The following is a 21984-nucleotide window of genomic DNA, read 5'->3' as shown; positions in this document are numbered from 1 at the left end:
AGGCGAGACACAGGCTATTCAGCCCCACTCGGCAGCAAGATGCTGCTGGACCAAATGCTTCCATTGGGTTCTGTCTTCTGTGAGTGGTCGAATAAACATCAGCCACGCCTTGTCCTATTTGTGACTATGCTTTCAGAATCCCCCTAGCGGTTCGACATCTTTTCTGACGACGTTATGACAAGATTTCATCTGGCCACCTGGTTTTTTCTTCCATGAGAACGCGGGGGCTACTAGCAGAACCTGGCATGTCAGGGTCTCTTCCGGACGCCACATTACGCGATCTTGCCACTTCAGATGTCTTTTCTTGATTATTCTGAAAATGTCACGCTTTTGTCCGCATACTTTCATCAGCCGTTGGTTACTGGTTCTTTGCGCCAGCCGCATGTTACTAATGGCACGTAAACATTTTCGGTCAAAGGTGTCAAGCTGACCCTCTTCCTCCGCCTTAAGGGGCCAGGTCTCACATCCATATAAAAAAAATGAACGCACACATGCTGAGTAAATCTTGAGCTTCGTCACAAGGTAGATTTCCCTTCTAGTCCAAAGTGGTTCGTGGAGCTGACCAAAGACTGACCAAGCTTTGCTAATCCTGCCTTGAATCTCACTAGTAGCTCCACCTTTAGCATCTATCGACGACCCTAGGTATTTGAACCCTTCCACCCTCTTAATAGGTTCTCTACTGAGGTATATAGAAGTGTTCTCTTTGGTTGAAAGATACTTTTTTGAGGGGGGGGGGATGCTGATAGCGAGTCCTGTCTCACTAGCCGTTTTCGCTACTCTTTCTATCATATTTCGTGCTTCTTGGGTGGAGTGTGCAAGTAGAGGACCATCGTCTGCATATTCAATGTCAGCAATTGTTTCTTGTGCTGAAAAGGCGTCACCATCATCATCTTTCAATGCGTTTTTCATAATCCATATGTAGTTGAAAAGAATTGGCGATGCCGGACATCCTTGACGGGCGCCATATACTATGTCAAATAGTTCTGTTAGCTCACAGTTTCCCCGCACGTAACTCGGGGTAATATCATAGTATGCTCTTAGCAGGTCGACTATTTCCGCCAGAACACCGTCTTCGAGCATTATTTGTCATAACAAAGGACATAATATCAAGTCAAATGAAGCGATAAAATTCAGAAAGACTGCAAAGGTATCCAATCCGTGAATGAAACGTTGGTGAAGAAGATGTCGTAGGGTAAAGATATGGTCTACACACCCCATTCCAGGGCAGAAACCTGCCCGGTTCTTCCTTGTCCACTGCTCTCGCTCTTATTTAAAGCGGTTCACTAAAACTATTCCAAAAATCTTCCCAGCTGTGTCTATTAATGGGACTCTCTGGTAATTTTTACCTCTCCTTCATTTCCTTTCTCGAATATAGGGATTATACTTCCGTTACGCCAGTCCTGGGGAATATATTCAGCATCCCAGACTTTACTAAGTAGGTTCGTTAGGGCTTCAATAAGCGCCAGACTCGCTTTGTATATTTCTGCCGGTAGGGAGTCCTCACCTGGGTCTTTAGAGCTGCTGGTCGCATGTTTTGGCTGGAGTGGACGGAGGAAGTTTGTAGTGCAGCCTGGCCTCTCCTATTTAACAGATCCATCGGTTCATTCTTTCTAGTCGCCCTGTGATGACAGTCCCACCTGATCTTTTCACATTTTCTGCGGTGGTATTCCTCTTCTTTTTCAAGTTCAGGTCTCTGAGGATCCTATATTGCTTAGGGGTCATATTTCTAGCTGCCGCCTCTTCTAAGTCTGTGGCTAGCTTTGACCAGTAGGCATTTTCATCTCTCCTTGCCATATTTTGAGTTTTCTTGCGGAGCTCTCTGAATACCGTCTTGTTCGATGCATTTTTTTTCTCATCCAGGGCAGTGGGCGGTGCACTACTTTTTTGTGCCTATTGTTCTCTTTCAAAGAGCTTGAGCAGCGACATCTTTCGTAATATGTTTGATCTTCGACCCTGTTCTCTCTATGACTTCCTTTTCTGGACTCTCATTACCTTGTTATGTTTGTTCCAGGGCTAGAAAGCAGTTCTTCAACCTCATGTCACACTCAACCCTGACTTTTGGGATTCCGAGTTCTAGAGGGTAGTCTGGCTGTCTTACGGTTTGATAGCTTCTGCTTTCATGTAGGAGCAAGAAGAAAATGGTCTCATCCGTTCTTTGACCCAGTGTCGGCTCCTCCAAACACTTGACAGTTGACTACAGATGATCTCCATCTCTGGCGGATCAATATGTAATTGATCTGAGCAGAGGTATGGCCACCTCTGGATTTCCACGTAAAAGTGTGGGCATTCTTGCGCTGGAAGAACGTGTTCAGGATAGATAAGTTATTGATCAATGCGAGCTGAAGCAGTCACGTGCCATTAAGGCACTGAGCACCACGTCCATGCGGTCAAATAGTAGCATGTTTGGAAGGGTCCAGCCGGGGGCCAATCCTGACGTTAACCTCGCCTCCAAGCAGTGGCTGATCACTCTGTGAAGAGACAAATAGACACTCTGACACTCTTGTGAAGTCTACTTCAAAAGTTTAGATATTCTTTTTTTTCTTTTTATTTTTTCTTAGCACTGAGGACAACTTGACGGAGGTCCTTGTCGATATATTTGCTTATTTTCGCTCCATATTGTTCCACTGATTGAGACTACCCTCGTTTTTCTCTGTTATTTGATTTTTTTTATTTTTCGTTTATTACATTTTCTTTTCATTGTTTCATACCTTCTAAAGATAACAAAACTGAACACAAAACCACCTTTAGCACTTCATTACAAGCATAATGAGCATTAAAACTCCTATTACTACTTATGGTGCAGCATTGTCCAAAACAACCGGTCAGTTCAAAATGAGTTTATCTTAAGTTCAATTTAAATTTGCTAAAATTTTTATTCTATTTAAAGTCAACTTTTTTTCATCAAATTAGAAATTTTCTGAAAGTAGTCAAATTATTTTCTCTTTGATTTTTTTTTTTTTGAAAACAGTTAGGGTTAATTTAGTATTCAGAACATGGGTCATTTTTTGTGAAAAATACCTATTGTGCCCTTTTGGCAAAATAGAATCTTTATATCCTTGGCTCCCATGCAAAGAAAAAGTAAGAAATGTAAATAAAATAATAAAAATAGCATTTTATTCAGACTTTCACAATTAGCATTCAGTAGCGCCGGTTCACAGGAAAGATATGTGGAAAGCAGGAGGGGGGGGGGGTATTTTTTTAGTTTTTTTTAATCAAGGTACATAAAAATGAGTATATTTTCCAAAGCCTAGAGAGAGGATTTTTTTTAATTTTTTTAATGAAGATACAAAAAAAGTATTTTTCAAAATTCAGGGGGGAGGCAAATTGGCCCTTGCTCCCCCTCAATTGGTACCATGGTTAAAATTATGATTTGGCTTGGTAGCAATGAATCTTATTCGTATTTGTATTTATTTTTTGTTGTTTATTTCATAGAAATGAAGCTGAGTTTCCTTTTTATCCATCTCCCATACGCCTTGGCATTAGTAATTGTTCACAATTTAATTGATGATTAATAACATAATTTGGTTAACAGCATCCCTCTCTCCCCCCCCCCTCCTCTCTCTCTTTCTTTCTTAATATTACTCTCTTGTACTAGTTACGTAAATTACTTACTTTTTGGTCACTAAAAGAAGTATTGATTCTAGTTTCTAAATATCCTTGGTATGCAAAATATGCAACTACTGCAGCAGCAACAATACTTAATGGTGTGTACATGCTTGTTGATACCTTTTTGGAAGACTTTGTACTTTCCTAAAATGAAAAAATAAATTAGTTAAACAACATACATTAAAATCAAGCTCTATCACAGGGGGGGGGTCAGCTGGGGTATATAGAACTGCCCAGGCTTCGTTGCCAAATGAATCCACATGCCCACATTAATCAGCCTTGTGAACAACTGAATAATCTCACTTTTGTGATAAAACTTAATGGTTAATGATGCAAATCTTTCTTGACGATTGAGAAGCATTGCCATAAAGAAAATAAAATAACAAAAATTATGCTGCTGAAAACAGACTGTGTTTGAGCTTTTAATGAGCTTAATTGTTAAGTTCCACAAAATAAACAATTGATAGAAATGTCAAAAAAGATACTTTGCTAGTTTAGATTTTGATGTATACCTGCCATGGGAAAAAATTGGGACTTGTGTTGTTTTTAACTGACATTTTTTACCATCGACATCACTGTATATCATAGGCAGCGCGATAGCGCTGCCTAAGTAAAAACGATGAGGGCACAATGTATTATTTTTTTTCCTCCATACCCGGGCAATTCGTATCAAAGAAGTTGTCGTAGAAACTTCGAAAAGGGCTCATTCGGTTGGAAATTGGGGTGGCTAGTGCGAATCGTCAAAATTAATTGGAGGGCACCTAGCCCCCCCCCCCCACACGCCCATCATTCCCCCAAACACATCCAATCAAAATTTAAAGATCGCCATTTTGTTAGCGTAGTTGATTTCCAGATAGAAAATATGTTTTGGAGGAGGACACTCCCTCACAACCCTCGGGGCAAGGGTTTTAAGTTATGCCCTGAGGGCATATAAGGGAGATGTGGGCACAATGTGTCATTTATTATTTTTTTCCTTTAAAGCATAGCACTTCGTATCGAAGAAGTTGTCGTAGAAACTTCGAAAAGGGCTCATTCAATTGGAAATTGGAGTGGCTTATGCTCTTTTTAATAGTCAAAAGTGATTGGAGGGCAACTAGCCCCCCCCCCACGCCCATCATTCCCCCAAACACATCCAATCAAAATTTCGAGATAGCCATTTTGTTCAGCGTAGTTGATTTCGAGATAGAAAATATCTTTTTGAGGAGACTCCTCCACAACCCTGGGGGCAAGGGTTTTAGGTTATGCCCTGAGGGCATATAAGGACGATGTTGGCACAATGTGTCATTTATTATTTTTTACCTTTAGAGCAGGGCACTTCGTATCAAAGAAGTTGTCGTAGAAACTTCGAAAAGGACTCATTCAATTGCAAATTGGAGTGGCTTGTGCCCTTTTTAATAGTTGAAAGTGATTGTAAGGCAATTAACACCCCGCCCACCATTTCCCGAAACACATCCAATCAAAATTTTGAGATAGCCATATTGTTCAGCGTAGTTGATTTCGACATAGAAATTACATTTTTGAGGAGGACACTCTCCCACAGCCTTCAGGGCAGGGGTTGTAAGTTATGCCTTGGGGGTATATAAGGTTTTTATATTAGGCGTTGTCGTAGAAACTTCAAAAAATGCTCATTCGATTGGAAATTCAAAGGGCTAGTGCCCTTTTTAATAGTCGAAAGTGATTGGAGGGCACCAAGCCCCCCCCCCCCCGCCCATCATTCCCCCAAACACATCCAAGTAAAATTTTGAGATAGCCATTTGGTTCATCGTAGTTGATTTCCAGATAAAAATATGTTTTTGAGGAGGACACTCCCCCACAACCCTCGGGGCAAGGGTTTTAAGTTATGCCCTGAGGGCCTATAAGAACGATGTTGGCACAATGTATTATTTAATATTTTTGTTTCCTTTAGAGCAGGGCACTTCGTATCGAAGAAGTTGTCGTAGAAACTTCGAAAAGGGGTCATTCAATTGGAAATTGGAGTGGCTTGTGCCCTTTTTAATAGTCGAAAGTGATTGGAAGGTAACTAACACCCCTTCCACGCCCACCATTTCCCGAAACACATCCAATCAAACTTTTGGGATAGCCATTTTGTTCAGCGTAGTTGATTTCCAAATATAAATTATATTTTTGAGGAGGACATTCCCCCGGAGCCTTCACGGAAAGGGTCGTCAGTTATGCCCTGGGGGCATAAAAGGTTTTTATAGAAGGCATTGTCGTAGAAACTTCAAAAAAGACTCGTTCGATTGGAAATTCAAAGGGCTAGTGCCCTTTTTAATAGTCAAAAATGATTGGAGGGCAACTAACCCCCCTCTCACGCCCATCTTTTCCCCAAACTCATACAATCAAAATTTTTAGATAGCCGTTTTAATCAACGTAGTTTTAAGTTTTGTAAATTATGTTTTTGAGGATGACAAACCCCTCAGAGCCCAAAGGGGGAGGATTGTATATTATGCCCTGGGAGCATATAAGGTTCTTATTGAACGCGTTGTCATACAGACTTGAAAAAGGGCTTATTCGATTAGAAATTGTAATAGCCAATGCACTTTTTAATTGTTAAGACTGATTGTAAGGATGCTATTACGCCTTTCACGCCCAACTTTTTCCAAAACACATCCCATCAAAATTTTGAGATAGCTAGTTTGTTCAACGCAGTTTAAACTTCAGGAAATTATACCTTTGAAACTCCCCCCACAGTCTTCAGAGCAAGGGTTATAAGTTATGCCCTGGGGGCATATAAGTTTTTATTGAAATCTTTGTCATAGAAACTTGAAAAAGGGCTCATTCGATTGGAAATTCAAAGGTCAAGTGCCCTTTTAATAGTCGAAAGTGATTTGAGGGCAACTCACCCCCCTCTCTCCCACCTTTTCCTCAAACACATCCAATCAAAAGTTTTGGATAGCCATTTTGTTCAGCGTTGTTGATTTCCAGATAGAAATTATGTTTTTGAGGAGGACACTCCCCCACAGCCCTCAGGGCAACGGTTGTTATTTATGCCCTGGGGGCATATAAGAGTTTTTATAGAACGTTTTGTCGTAGAAACTTCAAAAAGGGCTCATTCGATTGGAAATTCAAATGGCTAGTGCCCTTTTTAATAGTCGAAAGTGATTGGAAGGCAACTATCACCCCTTCCACTCCCACCATTTCCCAAAACACATCCAATCAAAATTTTGGGATAGCCATTTTGTTCAGCACAGTTGATTTCCAAATAGAAATTTTGTTTTTCAGGAGGACACTCCCCCACAGCCTTCAGGGCAACGGTTGTAAGTTATGCCCTGGGGGCATAAAAGGTTTATATAGACGGCGTTGCTGTAGAAACTTCAAAAAGGTTTCATTTGATTGTATATTGAAAGGACTGGTGCACTTTTTAATATTCGAAAGTGATTGGAGGGCAACTCACCTCCCTCTCACGCCTACCATTCCCCCGACCACACCCGATCAAAATTTTGAGATAGCCATTTTATTCAATGTAGTTTTAAAATCTGTAAATTAGGTTTTTGAGGATAACAACCCCCTCACAGCCGTCAGGGCAAGGGTTGTAAGTTATACCCTGGGGGCATATTAAGTTTTTATAGAACGCGTTGTTGTAGAAACTTCAAAAAGGGCTCATTTGATTAGAAATTGATATGACAAGTGCCCTTTTTAATAGTTAAACGAGACTGAGCGGCCACTAACACCCCTTTCACATCAATCATTTCTTCGGACCTGTCTAATAAAAATTTCTATGTAGTCTCTTTTTCCCGCACAGTTAAAGTCTATGTAATTATGTAGCTAACCTGCACACTCCCCCCACAGTTTTCAGGGCAAGATGGATACGTTCTACCACGGGCGCGTTTAAGTTTTTATTGAGATCTTTGTCGTAGATTCTTGAAAAAGGGCTCATTCAGTTGAAAATTCAAAGATCTAGTGCCCTTCTAATGGTAGGAAGTGATTTGATGGCAGCTAACCCTCATCTCTCACCCACCTTTTCCCCAAACACATCCAATCAAAAGTTTTAGATAGCCATTTTGCTCAGCATTGTTGATTTCCAGATATAAATTATGTTTTTGAGGAGGACACTCCCCCGCGGCCCTCAGGGCAAGAAATTAAGATGGCTAGTGCGCTTTTTAATAGTCGAAAGTGATTGGAAGGCAACTAACACCCTTTCCACGCCCACCATTTCCCCAAACATATCCAATCAAAATTTTGATATAGTCATTTTGTTCCACGCAGTTTAAAGTTCAGGAAATTATACCTTTGCACAGGACACTACCCCCCCCCCCCACAGTCTTCAGGGCAATGGTTATAAGTTATGCCCTGGGAGGCATATAAGGTTTTTATTGAAATCTTTGTCGTATAAACTTGAAAAAGGGCTCATTCGATTGGACATTCAAAGGGCTAGTGCCATTTTTAATATTCGAAAGTGATTTGAGGGCAACTAACCCCCCTCTGACGTCCACCTTTTCCCCAAACACATACAATCAAAATTTTTAGATAGCAATTTTATTCAACGTAGTTGAAAGTTTTGGAAATTAGGTCTTTAAGGATGACAACCCAAACCCCCACAACCCTCAGGGCAAGGGTTGTAAGTTATGCCCTGGGAGCATGTAAGGTTTTTATAGAAAGCTATGTTGTAAAAACATCAAAAAGGGCTCATTCAATTGAAAATTGAAAGGGCTAGTGCTCTTTTAATAGTTGAAAGTGATTGATGGGCAACTAACCCCCCTCTCATGTCCACCTTTTCCCCAAACACATCCAATCAAAATTTTGATATATCCATTTTGTTCAACGTAGTAGAAAGTTCTGGAAATTAGGTATTTTAGGATGAAAACCCTCATAGAGTCGTCAGTGCAAGGGTTGTCACTTATGCCAAGGGGGCATATAAGGTTTTTATAGAAAGTTGTTGTAAAAATTTCAAAAAGGGTCATTTCTTTGGAAATTGAAATGGCCCTTTTTAATAGTCAAAAATAAGTGGAGAGTAATTGACCCCCCTCTCATGCCCACCATTTCCCCAAACACATTCTATCAAAGTTTAGAGATAACCATTTTGTTCAACGTAGTTGAAAATTCTGGAAATTATGTATTTAAGGATGACAAATCCCCCCGAGTCCCCAGGGCAAAGGTTGTAAGTTAAGATTAAATCAAAATGCACTGTGTTCATGCTTATTCTCAATAAAGCATCTCAGCAGAATCCCAAGAACGACAGAGGGTATTATATTCAAACTTTTGGGGCTACTTCTGCTCTTAAGATTTAACCAAATCTAAATAGCGTAAGTGTATGCAAGCTATCAAAGAAAGTAAACAGATTTTTTTTGCGAATGGTATCAAGTTTTTGATTACTTACTTTTGATGTTTGCCCTTTTTTATGTTTGCTTATTTTGGCCTCATTTTTTGCTGTAGTCTCCATGCTAGCTGACTCAGGAGCAGAGTCCTAAAAAGAAAGTTATTTTATTGTTACGAAATGCCTCATCTCTGAAAATAAAAAAAATATTACTTCACAGACACTTTAGCCCTTAATGAATCCCAAAAAAGACTATAGTATGAAAATTTAAAATATTTCCAATAAAAAAAATTCTCCTTTTTTCAAATTTAAAAGAAAGTCCACTTCATTAATTGAACTCTTATTTTTTTCAATTCACATACTAGGACTTATGTAAGAGCAATTTTGAGTGGATATTTCTCTTGGTGGGAAGGAAGGGGGGAGATGGTGAATACCAAAAAACTCCAACTATTGATCTTAATTCTGCTTAAGGCCCATTGAAGATAAAATTTTGCTAGTTCCAAAATTTTAGCAAATGCTAAACTCATTCACAACAATATCTAATTAAATTCTAGAGCCTGCACCAAAGTTCAATTTATAAATAAAGTATCTAAAGCCAAACTGGCCAGTCATGACAGAAAACATAGAAAAATATAAATACGAAAACGGGTCTATGGCCAGTAAATGAAAACAAAGAAAAAAACAAAAACAAATATTTTGCCTGAGTCTAACAGGGCGTCATCAGCATAGTGAAAAAAAAATAAACTAAAACTAAAAAATATACATAAAAACAAAATAGAATAACCTAAAAAATATAAAATACAATTACTTAACATTTACAATTTTAAGCTACCTTCATGAAGCCACCTCACAAAACTGTTAATTGTTAAATAAATGCTAAGTAATTGTATATTATATTTTAAGGTTAGTCTATTTTAGCTTTATGTATATTTTTTAGTTTTAGTTTATTATTTTTTTTCTACACTGATGACGCCTTGTTAGATACGGGCAAAATATTTGTTTCTGTTTTTTTCTTTGTTTTTATTTACTGGCCATAGTTTCATTTTGTGTATTTATATTTGTTTTTTGTTCAATTTACAGAACATTTTTGGGAATTTAGCTAAGGCCAGCCAATCAGAAAGCTCTATTATTACCCTTAACTTTATAGAAGAAAAAACTGTAAGGAACTTTGTCATAGTTGTACTTATTTGTTCTTGTACCAGGACACAAGCTCCATCAGCTCCCCTGCCATCTAGAATTTGGTGGACATTTCATGTCACCTGGACCTATCTTTGATCATGGGAGTGACAGTCTGCAACCATATTAAGTCTAATCTTTTCCATGTTGGCAAAAGCTGCTTAGGGGCTCCAAATCATTATTAATTGGTGCTTGTCAGGCTTTGTGTTGGCTGCTAAGGGCCTTTTCCCAGGAGGCAATTTAATAATATGGTGAATATCTTCTATCTGAACTAGGCTGAATTAGCCAGTCTTTTGTTAGGTAAAACTTGGCAGTAGAGAAATTTTATTACCTTAAATTGCACTCATCAGGAATAATGACAAGTCCTTTGAACGCTGGTCAATGATGAGGATGTCATTGACCAGCGAGAAATTTTATTACCTTAAATTGCACTCATCAGGAATAATGACAAGTCCTTTGAACACTGGTCAATGATAAGGCTTCAATACTTAGAGACATAACAGCATTCTGGCTAAGGAAGTTCCACAGGCTGAGTATGCAATTAGAAAAGAATTTATTTCACAGCCTGGTGTTAGTGCGTTTTTGGTAAAGCTTCAAGGGGTGGCCTCTAGCACTTGAAAAACTTACTATCTGGAACAGGTTGGGTGTCACACTTTTGTCATTTACTAACTTTATGTTATTAATTCATCTCCTTGCCTACATTTATATATGAGAGATGGCAATTTGAGCTTATATTGGGTAGGATATGGATTTAGTTGCACATTGCTGTACTGATTTCAAAATTGATATCTCACCCTTATTCATTGGAGTGGTAATACACATTACAAATTCTAATTTTGGTCAAAATATTTGAGTGTACATGCCCTCCCCCCTAATTGAGAGCACTGCTGTCAAAGTGAGCCAACATATGCAGGATCATTCACTGCTTTTGGGATAGGGACAATGCAGGCGCTTTCAATGACTTAAGGAAGAACCCAGTGGTAAAGCAATTTTTAAAAATCAGAGCAAGAAAAGTAAAGTCAGAAGCTTACCTACTGAGAACTAATTTGTAAATTTGGTTTGGTTCTAAGGGATTTTGTGACACATGGATTAGCCAGAGCTTTAAGTAATTTTTGCTTGTTATATTTATATGTTGAATAATATTAGCTTTATAGGATAAAAGTCCTGGAACATTAGTTGAATAGTCTCAATGTGTATAAAAGGGAAAGGCTTTTGGTAAAGCTTCCATCTTTGAGTGAGCACCATGTAAATATCTTGCCAATTATGGTAAGTGACAGAATAGTGCTAGATTTAGAATAGGGAACAGCATCCTTCACAGCTCTCTCCTGCAGCTTTGCAAGTGCATTTTGAGTTTATATTTCAAATTTTGTTGGTATTGTTCACAATTTAGTCAATCTGCACAGAGAAAAACTTGAAGGCTTTCATAAAAAATGTCTGGTTATCATTTTTAACATACTTCCATCTTGAAGGCCTTTCCTATACTTAATGCCAATTTTGTATTAAATGTTAAAACAGGTATAGGGTTATTCTGAAGTTGGATTTCCTTGAGAGCTAACTACTCTTCTTTTACTTATAACCTTCTCTTCTAATAACCTTCTTCTTTTAAACAGAATGGTTTCTATTGGCTCTCAGCAACAAAAATCAATTGTAATAAGCTATATTGAAGGCAGGGTTAACCACCCAGTCTAACCTTAGTGAAACCAGGGGTAATTTCAAAAAGCTTTGTTGTAACTGCCACTATTGCCAAGATTAAACAGACAGGTCCTATACAAATCAATTAAAAAGAGTTATGCTTAATATAAATGAAATCAGAGCTTAAACCAAGGGTGGCCAACCCAAATTATCTTGTGGGCCACTTTGGAAATGCATCATATCTCTTTGAGCTGGATATAAAACTATATATACCCATATTATATTTAGACCTATTATAGATATTCTTTTAAGTGACAAATTGAAAAATAATGAATTTTCATATGTTAACTATTATTATGTTAACATGTTATATATTAACTATTAACTATTATTATGTTAACTATTATTTTTACATATAAACATAGATAATGTAATAACAATGATGATACTAAATGCACATTGTAAAAAACATATAATATTAAAAAAAATAAAAAAATAAAATCATAGAAAAATATTTATTTCACTAGTGCAATTTGTCTCTCCCCTTTTTCACTTAGCTTTTGTAAGTTGATCTCAATTTGGGTATTTGCACATTGAAATTTGTGTTGAAGGTTAGGGTCATTACTTTTTTTGCATCTTTTTTGTTTGGTCGATTTCATTTTAGAAAAAAAATTACTCGCAGGTGTGAGTTGAACCAAAAGTGCTGACAACTTTTTGTGCCAAATTTCTGTAATTGGATAATTTTTCTTTTGTGAAATAAATGTTAAAAAAAAATCTATTTTCGATTCTGAATATTCAAACATGCGTTTTAATTCATTATTGCACTGCATGTCAATCAAATCCATTTGGAAATATTCTAGGACAGACTCAATTTCAACATGAAAGGGAGATGAATATATTTCAAAAACTTTGGTGTATTTTTTCCAACTCTAAATCATTGAATTGGCTTTCAAAAGCATCTACAAGTTTTCTTATTTATTTTGCATATTTGATACAATTGTTACATTTTGATTGCTTGAATTGTTTCAACAATGGAAAGTGGTGAGCATTATTAATTTTCCATTGTGATTCAAATAACAACACTTTCTTCTGAAATGCTCTGATGTGATTAAATGTATCGACTATGAGGTTATCTTTTCCTTGCAAAGATATATTTCATTGACTTTGTTGACAGAATCCACTAAAAAGCAGAAATCCAATAACCCCTCATCATTTCTTAATTCTGGCAAAGATTCTTTGTTTGTCTTAATTTTTTTTTTTGTCATTCATAAACAAATCAGTTTCTTCTTGTAACTGATAAAATCACTGTAGACATCTTCCACAACTTAACCATCTGACTCAACTGAACTACACAGAATCTAATTTTCTTTTAGAAAATCCTTAAATTGTTGATGTGCAAGTGCACGTGATCAAATGTAATTCACTGTTTTTATAACTCTATTTGCATAACATGATACACCAATAATACTAGGGCTATACAACATAATATAATACTTGGGCTATATACATCAATAAACAATATTATTAAGAATGAAACATCAAATATGTAATGTTCCAAGATGTCCATGCATCATGAGGACACAGAATATAAAAGTGCAATGAATCTTGCAGGTGGCAAAAATGTTTACAGTGGGCTGCATGCAGCCTGCAGGCCATGGGTTGGCCTGGCTTAAAGCATACCCTGGAAAGATGTTTCTAAGCACCTAACCTGTATGTCCTAACCTTTCTATTGCTGATTATTTTTTTCAGTTTGAACACAAAAAGGTTATTACCAAAGTGGTTGGCTTAAAGTTGTGCATTAAGACCCATAAAAGTAGATGCTCAGTTAGCAGGAAAATGTGACCAGCTTGCAATACAACAACCACTAACTTGAATACACACAAAAATCCTTAAAACAGTTCCTTTCACGGTAGAGGCCTAGATTAGAGGCTATTACCTTAATTTGCACTTTGGGAGGAAGAAAGACATTGAGAAGGAACATGTTAAGAAAACAGTTCCTACTTCATAATATGCAGAATAATTGTAGCTAAAACAATTTAGCTGCAGCTCCATTATATTTTACCCCCAATGGACCAATATAAATAATTTCTTAGACCACACTGCTTTTCCATTTACAAAAAATTAAACAAGAAAAACGGGTTTTAATTTCTATAAAGCAGTGAATACAAAACACTTAATTAAACAAAAATACTCCGAATATTTCGGCCCCACCTTCGGAAGTTTTTCTCAGCGGAAAAAACAAAAAAAAAGTCTGACATCAACAGAAAAAACATTCTAAACAAAAAAATTAATAAATATAAATAAATAAGAAAAGAAAATTCACATCCTAACTAAAAAATACCAGTTACTGGCGTATCAACAAAATCTGATGCTTATATTGAATGGAAAACGCCTTCTCACAAAATATAAATGGAAATCTATAAAAAAATGAGAATATATTTATACTTAAACTAAAACAAAAAAGGTCAGCTAACCCCCGGCCCATAACCCCTAAATAGATCTCACAAGTTCATCACCCAATGTTTGAATTATAAATTGAACAGATTCGTTTGCTTGCAAGCTTAGCTGCAGTTCGTTTAGTTTTCCCAGCATTTAACCCAGTCTGACCTTTGTCCGCAAGGTCATCATTCGTTTATTTAATATGTGAGTTTTCTTTTCCTATTTATTTATATTTTTTCTTTTGTTTGTTTAGTATGTTTTTTATGTTGATGTAAGAAATTTTTTTGTTTTTCCGTTGAGAAAGGCTCCTGGATGTGGGGCCGACATATTCGGAGTATTTTTGTTTAATTAAGTGTTTTGTATTCACTGCTTTATAGAAATTAAAACCCGTTTTTCTTGTTTAATTTTTTGCAAATGGAAAAGCAGTGTGGTCTAAGAAATTATTTACTTCTAGCCTACGGGTGGCAAAAGACCAATTGAATTCTATTATTTTTGAATTTAGCAAAAAAACATGCCAATATAATTACACAACAAAAGATTTTAGAAAAGTGCAAAGTAAATAAAATAATTCCAAAATCGTTCTGTTTTAATTATCATTTAAATACATATAATGAAGAAAAGCATGCGAGAAAAGTAAATTTACAAAACTTAAACCATATTCTTAAAGATACACGTTTCCAGAGATCACAAGTTGTAAAAGAAATAGATTCTTTAAAACATAACCTAGGTGATTTTCTAAATAAAAATGATTTCCAACAAATTATATCAATATTAAAAAATTCTTTTGAACATGTTCTAAGATAATCTAGGGAAAGACTCAAGCAAAAATTTTTGCAGTTAAGTGGGGAACAAGAAAAAGCAAAGCCATCAATGTATAAGCATAATTATTTCCCAGGCCTTGGTGTGATTAATTTAAGCAACAAAGAGTTAACCCAAGAACGAAAGGAAATCCTTGAAAGATGTGTAAAATTTAGACTAAATCCTAAAAATGTACCGATAGAGGAAATTATTTCAAAGATTGAAACAGGGATTCATAAGTTTCCAACAGATATAAATAATGTAGATGAGTTAAGACTAGGGGTAGTGAATATTTTAACAAATTATGGTAGTTATCAAGAAAACGTTAAGAACAAAGATATAAAAGTTTTAAAAGATTTAAAAAAAGATGATTCTCTAATAATAACGACATCTGATGAAATTAAAGCGTTGGTAATCCTATAAAAAGATGATCGTGATACTAAAATACGAATAATTCAGAATGCTAATTCAACATATAAAAAACTTTGTTAGGACATAATTGATTTGTATGTTAAAAGAGTAAGAGGAGATTAGAAGACATTAAAAAAAAATGAAGCATCACACCCCAGATGTATCACAAGTTCTTTCCAAGGGGATCAGTTAGCCCTAGAATATATGGTTTGCCAAAAATATATAAAACAGGTATCCCTTTAAGACCTATTGTTTCAACAACCAATTCACCAACGGTAAAAATAGAGAAATGGGCAGCAATGACTCTTAAACCTTTATTATATCTCCAAGATTCGTATATAAAAAACTCGGAATTTTTAAAAGATAAACTTATAAGTGTAGAAATATCAGAAGAATCTAGATTGTTCAGTTTTGATACAAAATCCATGTATACGTATATACCTTTCGATAAATCGTTTAGTATTTTATCCAAAAAACTTGAGGAACATAAAAATGAGATAGAAGAATTATCTTTGGGAATTGAACTGGAAACTATATTAAATTTAGTCAGAATAACTAGCAGGTATACTGATTACTTCACGTTTAGAGATAATTTTTACCATCAAATTAGAAGATTGGCAATGGGAGGGCCTTTAAGTCCGTTGTTAGCAAATATTTATGTAGAGTATGTAGAAAATTTAGCTATAGAAACATATTTTTTAAAACCTAAATTTTGGGGCAGATATATGGAGGATATTCTACTTATTTGCAATTATAAGGAATCTCAAATTGCAGATTTTTCTGAACATTTAAATAATCCGAGAGGAGAATTAATTTTTACATTTGAAAAGGAAACAGATAATAAGTTACCGTTTCTAGATATTTTCATCCATAGAAATAATAATGAACTAGCGTTTTCAATTTACCGTAAACCAACTAATAACAACTGTTACTTGTCTTTCGCATCAAATCATCCAATCAAGAGGTACATAGGGGTGTGGTTATTTATTCAGTTTACATTGCATAACAATTATCCTCACCAGAATGCATAAGCAATGAACTAATTTTTATTAGGTATATTCTAGTACGTAGGCTAATGGCTCTACTTAAAATAATATTTATCAGGTAATTGAAAAAAGGAAAAAAAAAAGATGACGGAACCAAAAATATTAGAAGAAGATGGGTCAATTCAAGAAACAATTTACATAACTTTGTCTTTTATCCCAATATTATCACAAAAATTAAGAAGAGAATTAAAAAAACATAATATAAATACAGCATTTAAATCAGGACAAAATATAAGCTTGTTGTTAAATAAAGGGAAAGACAAGGTACCAAGAAATTTGCAAAAGGGAGTATACAAAATTCCATGCTTTTGTGGTAAATTTTATGTGGGAAGAACACAACAGATTTTAGAAAATAGGCTACAGCAACACAAGAATGCAATAGATTGCTCTCTAAAACAAAATAAAACACCCGAAACGTTTGAGTCAGCTGTTGCAGAACATGTTTATAATTTTCCTCATCACAATATTTTATTTGATCAAACAAAAATAGTAGATATGTCTGTAGGACTTTTACAAAGCTTCAGGGAAATTATAGAAATAAAAAAGATAATATATGGGGGTATTAGTATCAATAGAGATGAAGGAGATTTTAGGATCAATTCGATTTATAATAGTTTAATTAAAAAGCAGGTAAAATTTTCAACCAGTACTATTTGTGATAATAGTTTGGATACAAATGATGACCTTGCAGACAAAGGTCAGACTGGGTTAAATGCTGGGAAAACTAAACGAACTGCAGCTAAGCTTGCAAGCAAACGAATCTGTTCAATTTATAATTCAAACATTGGGTGATGAACTTGCGAGATCTATTAAGGGGTTATGGGCTGGGGGTTAGCTGACCTTTTTTGTTTTAGCTTAAGTATAAATGTATTTTCATTTTTTGATAGATTTCCATTTATATTCTGTGAAAAGGCGTCTTCCAATCAATATAAGCATTCGATTTTGTTTTTACGCCAGTAAATGGAATTGTTTATTTAATATATGAGTTTTTTTTCATGTTTATTTATATTTATTCGCTTCTTTGTTTAGCATGTATTCTATGTTAATGCAAGAATTTTTTTTTTTTTCCGCTTATAAATTCTCCTAGAGGTGGGGTTAAAATATTAGTAGTATTTTTGTTTAATTAAATGTTTTGTATTCACTGCTTTATAGAAATTAAAACCTATTTTTCTTGCTTAATTTTTTTGTAAATGGACCAATATATAGCTAAATTTTACATATTTTCAATATATTATGCCAACACATCTCTCTTCTTTCAATTTGTGTATCTGTCAATTGAATCAACTGTGATAAAACAAGAACCAGAAAAACAGGCATGATGGATGGTAGAATATATTAAATATATATAGTTTTGACAATATTTTTGCAAATTAGGGTGGGCATTAGGGGTAAGGTATAGTGAATCTGCAGTCAAAATATGTTAGCTACAATTATTCCACTTATTATGAAGTAAGAATTGTTTTCTTAACATGTTTTCATCTCAGTATTCCCTCAACTAGACCTTCACCCTTGTAACACAGCTCAACTCTACAGTTTCTACATTCAGTTCTGAGTTCAAATTTGAAGCAACTCATCTTGCATTTCTGGGCATGCTTTTCCCTTGTACTTATTGGACAATGCAGATGTCCATCAAACTGCATAGCTAACACAATCTTTTGGCAGATCTTTCATTTTTTTTTCTTGGAAAAAGTTGTCCATCTGTATCTCTATTCAACAATCTTGGTTGACCAGCTACAGAATAGAGGTGGCTAAGATAAGGGTTGTGGCAATCTGCCTCTTGAATGCAACAAAATTCAGCTTTTCTCTCCTACCCAGTGATAAGTAGTGGCAGTTTTTGATGTACTCCACCTATAGATTTGCCACAGCCAGATCAATAGTGTGAACTTTTAATGTAATCTTGTCTTATAGCCATCACACTCAAGATCTTGTTTTGCAAATATGAGACAATAACCAGTTTTCATGGTCTACATACCAGACAATATTAGCTTTGGCTTGGTGGGAAACTACATTGTAGCTATATTTTAATTAAATATTTAGTTGGTATTTTGGTTAGATTAGTTTATATATTTAACATGATGCAGTCTAGGCAGCCCCCTTTCCATAATTCTTTGTCATAGTTTTCATAATTTTGTTGATAAAGTATTATTATTTTCATCATATATTGTTTTATTTCATTAGCATTAACCAAAATTCACTTCTTGACCAAACTTGAGTGTTGTGGCAATAAGACACAGTATCACTTTTAATCTAAGTGACCACTTAAAGGACTGGATAGTTATCTATCCCACCCATACCAGTGGGCTATTATATTTTCTAATAACTGTAACCTAGCTGCCTAAAAAATAAGTAAGCTAGCATGGCCTATATTAAGAGCTGTTCCTAGGGCTGGTGGCACCTGAGGGAAAATTAATTACAGCACCCATCCCTACTAAAATTTAAGCAAAAAACATTAAATCAAAGTGAAAATTTTGATCAAAGTGGGCAATTCCAAACCAGCAGAGCCCCTCAGCTGCAGCAACCAGGGTAGCTGACCATGTTACCGCCCCCCTCTAGGAACTGCTCCGCCTAGGCTATATCATAATTCTCAGAAGGAATAAGGGTACAGATGTATGAGTAGTCCACCACATAAGGAGACATGTTAAGAAAACAATTGTTACTTTATAATATGCACAATAATCATGTCTGCTGCTGCAAAAGTCCTTGAAAGGATTGTTAATGCTGCACTTCTTCAACACCTTGTTACTAATGAAATTATCTCCAACAGACAGCATGGCTTTCTCCCAGGACAATCTGTAGAAACTAACCTTCTAGATACTTACAAACAGGTTACCCAGCCACTGGACAAAGGGCCTTTCTATTGATTTGATTCTTTTAGACCTAACCAAAGCATTCAAAAAGGTCCCACATAATCAGCTTCATTTTAAGCTAATAGCAGCAGAAATCCATCATGAATTAGTAGACTGGCTAATGGACTTCCTGACTGGTAGATCTCTGACTGTGCAGCTTTTCATAACAGATAGCAAATGTACCTACTCCTAGCCCTGTAATGTTCTAAGCAGTGTTCCCCAGGGAACAGTTTTGGGACCTACATTGTTTCTTCTTTATATAAACGATATGATTACTGAGGTCAACAACCACTTAACCCTTTATGCTGATGACTCAAAACTATTCAGTGTACCTGATAAATCATCAATACAATCTGACTAATTAAAAGAGTACTTACTAGCTGATCACACAGAATCTGCTTGAAGCTATACAAGGCAATTGTGAGACCAGTTCTTGACTTTGGAACCTGCCTTGCTGGCTCTTTTTACAAGGGTGATATACAGTTGATTGAAGGTGTACAGAGGAGGGCCACTGAGTGCATCTCTGGACTTCATGAGAAACCATATGGTGAAAGGCTATGTAACCTAAAACTCCCATCTTTGACCTCCCAATGCAAGCAGAGTGACATGCTACTCACATATAAATTTGTCAATCAACTCCAAAATAAGCTCTTTAACCAGTTACCCAACAAAAGACAAACACGAGGTCATTCTAAGAAGCTTCATAAGCCCCAAATTAAAAGTAGAATCAGACAACATTTCTTTAGCCAAATGGTCATTAATGATTGTAACTGTTTAAGCAAGGAGACAGTGCTTCAACATCATCTGAAGTTTTTAAAAGATGACTCAACAAAGAATAGGAAGCCAAACCTTCAAGATACAACTGGAGCTGCCCATCATTGGTGTCTCATAAATAGTGATTGATATATGCGTACATACAACAGAGCTGTGCTAGGATGCTGATGCTGCTTGTCATACCCAACCAACTCACATACTGTATCAGAAATTGACATTGTGTGATGGTGTCTACTCTAAACTACAGAAGAATGGTCCCCTTGATCATACCTATCTGTGGTCACTGTTACCAAGTTGGCTTAAATTGCATCTATCCTAGCACACTCTTAGTCAGAAGGCATGTCACTGGGCCATAAACACAGTCACAACCCTGTTCTTTTTGCATTTTGTGTAAATTCTTTTTTTAACTGTCTTCTTAACAACAGAGCCAAACAGATCCAACAATGGACCTTATTTTGCTCCAAAGTCCAAATTAAGGCAGTAATCCTAGTTAATAGGCCTATATTTTGCAGTAAACCTAGAACAACCTTTATCTTCACTTCTTTCCTTGTTTTTCTAAGAAATTCATGTATTTATTAGAAACTATATATTAACAGAGACCACCCCCACCCCCTATTGTGCAAATATATGTCAGAATTGCATTATGAATCTAAATATAACCTTCATTTGCAGCACAAATGAACTTTACCCCCACCTCAAAATATATCCAAATCAGGGTATATATTTGCACATCATGGGGGTAGGGGTAGAGTTCATTTGTGATGTGAATGAAGGTTATATTTATATTCAGAATGTAATTCTGGGTATATATTTGCACATTAGGAGGGTGGGTAGCCTATATATACTCTGTTATTATAGGTTCTAAGAAATTAATGAATTTCTTAGAAAAAACAAGGAAAGAAGGGAAGATAAAGGCCCTCCTACTGTGAAATATATTAACCAGGATTCTTGTGCATAGTAGCCTATGAAGGAAGAATTGTTTTCTTAACATGTCTCCTTAGCCTATGTGGTGGACTGCTCATATATCTACATCAGAATAGGCTAAGGCTTTAATTACACATATCCTATGTACCAGTTTATATTTGTACAACAGCGATTTGAATTGACAATAAGAATTAAAGTCTTACAACATCCTGTAATGGTCCATTTTTCAACTGAAAAGTATTTTTCACTTTTTTCTTTTTATTTGTCATTTTTCTATATGAGTAACATATCTAACATATATGAAAAATTCAAAGCAGATGGCATGTAAAACAACCAACACCACAGAAAGTGCTATCCCTGTAATTTATTAAATAAAAAAAAAAACAAGTTTTTTTAACTGAAAGTAAGGAGTGACATTAAAACTTAAAAAGAACAGAAATTATTCCGTATATGAAAGGGGCTGTACCCTCCTGATTTTTTTAAACAATAAAAAACTTTAGCGTAAAGAGCGAGGTATTGAGTAGAGGACAGCCCCTTTCATATACGGAATAATTTCTGTTCGTTTTAATTTTTAATGTCACTCCTTACTTTCAGCTAAAAAAAACTTGTTTTTTTTATTTGATTTCTGAACCCTTTTGAATTAATACGGGTTTGATTTTGGCTCACCGTACATGAATACTTAAAACGAAATTTGCATATTAATTTTACTTTTTTGGCTAAATGGCTTTCTCGAAATTTTGTTCTGAAGTAACTTACGAATTAACTTACGTAACGAAATTCTATAATCGTATGTTTTATTACGTATATTAGGTAGTTGGCCCCCTTGTCGATACCTTGCTCTTTACCCTGAAGTTTGAATTTGGTTCGAACCACAAACCCCTGAATCACAAAAGCCGGTTAATTAGAATTGATAGCTCTTTTGAAAGTACTAAAAATAACTTTAGTGAATAGGGCGAGGTATTGACTAGGAACGAACCCCCTCATATACGTAATAATTTCTGTTTGTCTTAAGTTTTAATGTTGCTCCTTACTTTCATTTGAAAAAACTAGTTTTTTTATTTAAATTCTGATCGTTTTT

At 35.6% G+C, this 21984-nt stretch overlaps 1 protein-coding gene across 1 annotated transcript in view; it reads right to left on the bottom strand.

The window, feature by feature from the left end:
- The window catches only part of GCS1 (mannosyl-oligosaccharide glucosidase), a 101692-nt gene extending 80517 nt beyond the window's left edge, over positions 1 to 21175 (bottom strand). Inside the window, exons 1-3 of the mRNA XM_089092790.1 lie at positions 21110 to 21175; positions 8924 to 9010; positions 3613 to 3750 (exon numbers count right to left, since the gene is read on the bottom strand). Coding sequence (XP_088948916.1) covers positions 3613 to 3750; positions 8924 to 9010; positions 21110 to 21175 — 291 coding nt within the window. The remainder of the gene's footprint in view (positions 1 to 3612; positions 3751 to 8923; positions 9011 to 21109) is intronic.
- Positions 21176 to 21984: the final 809 nt, after the last annotated feature.

This window comes from Artemia sp. Qi Xiang Cuo, chromosome 8 (genome assembly GCF_049724085.1).
Source record: "Artemia sp. Qi Xiang Cuo chromosome 8, ASM4972408v1, whole genome shotgun sequence".
Lineage (NCBI taxonomy): Eukaryota > Metazoa > Arthropoda > Branchiopoda > Anostraca > Artemiidae > Artemia > Artemia sp. Qi Xiang Cuo.
Note: the sequence above shows the minus strand (reverse complement) of the source record. Positions and strands in the feature narration are given on the sequence as shown.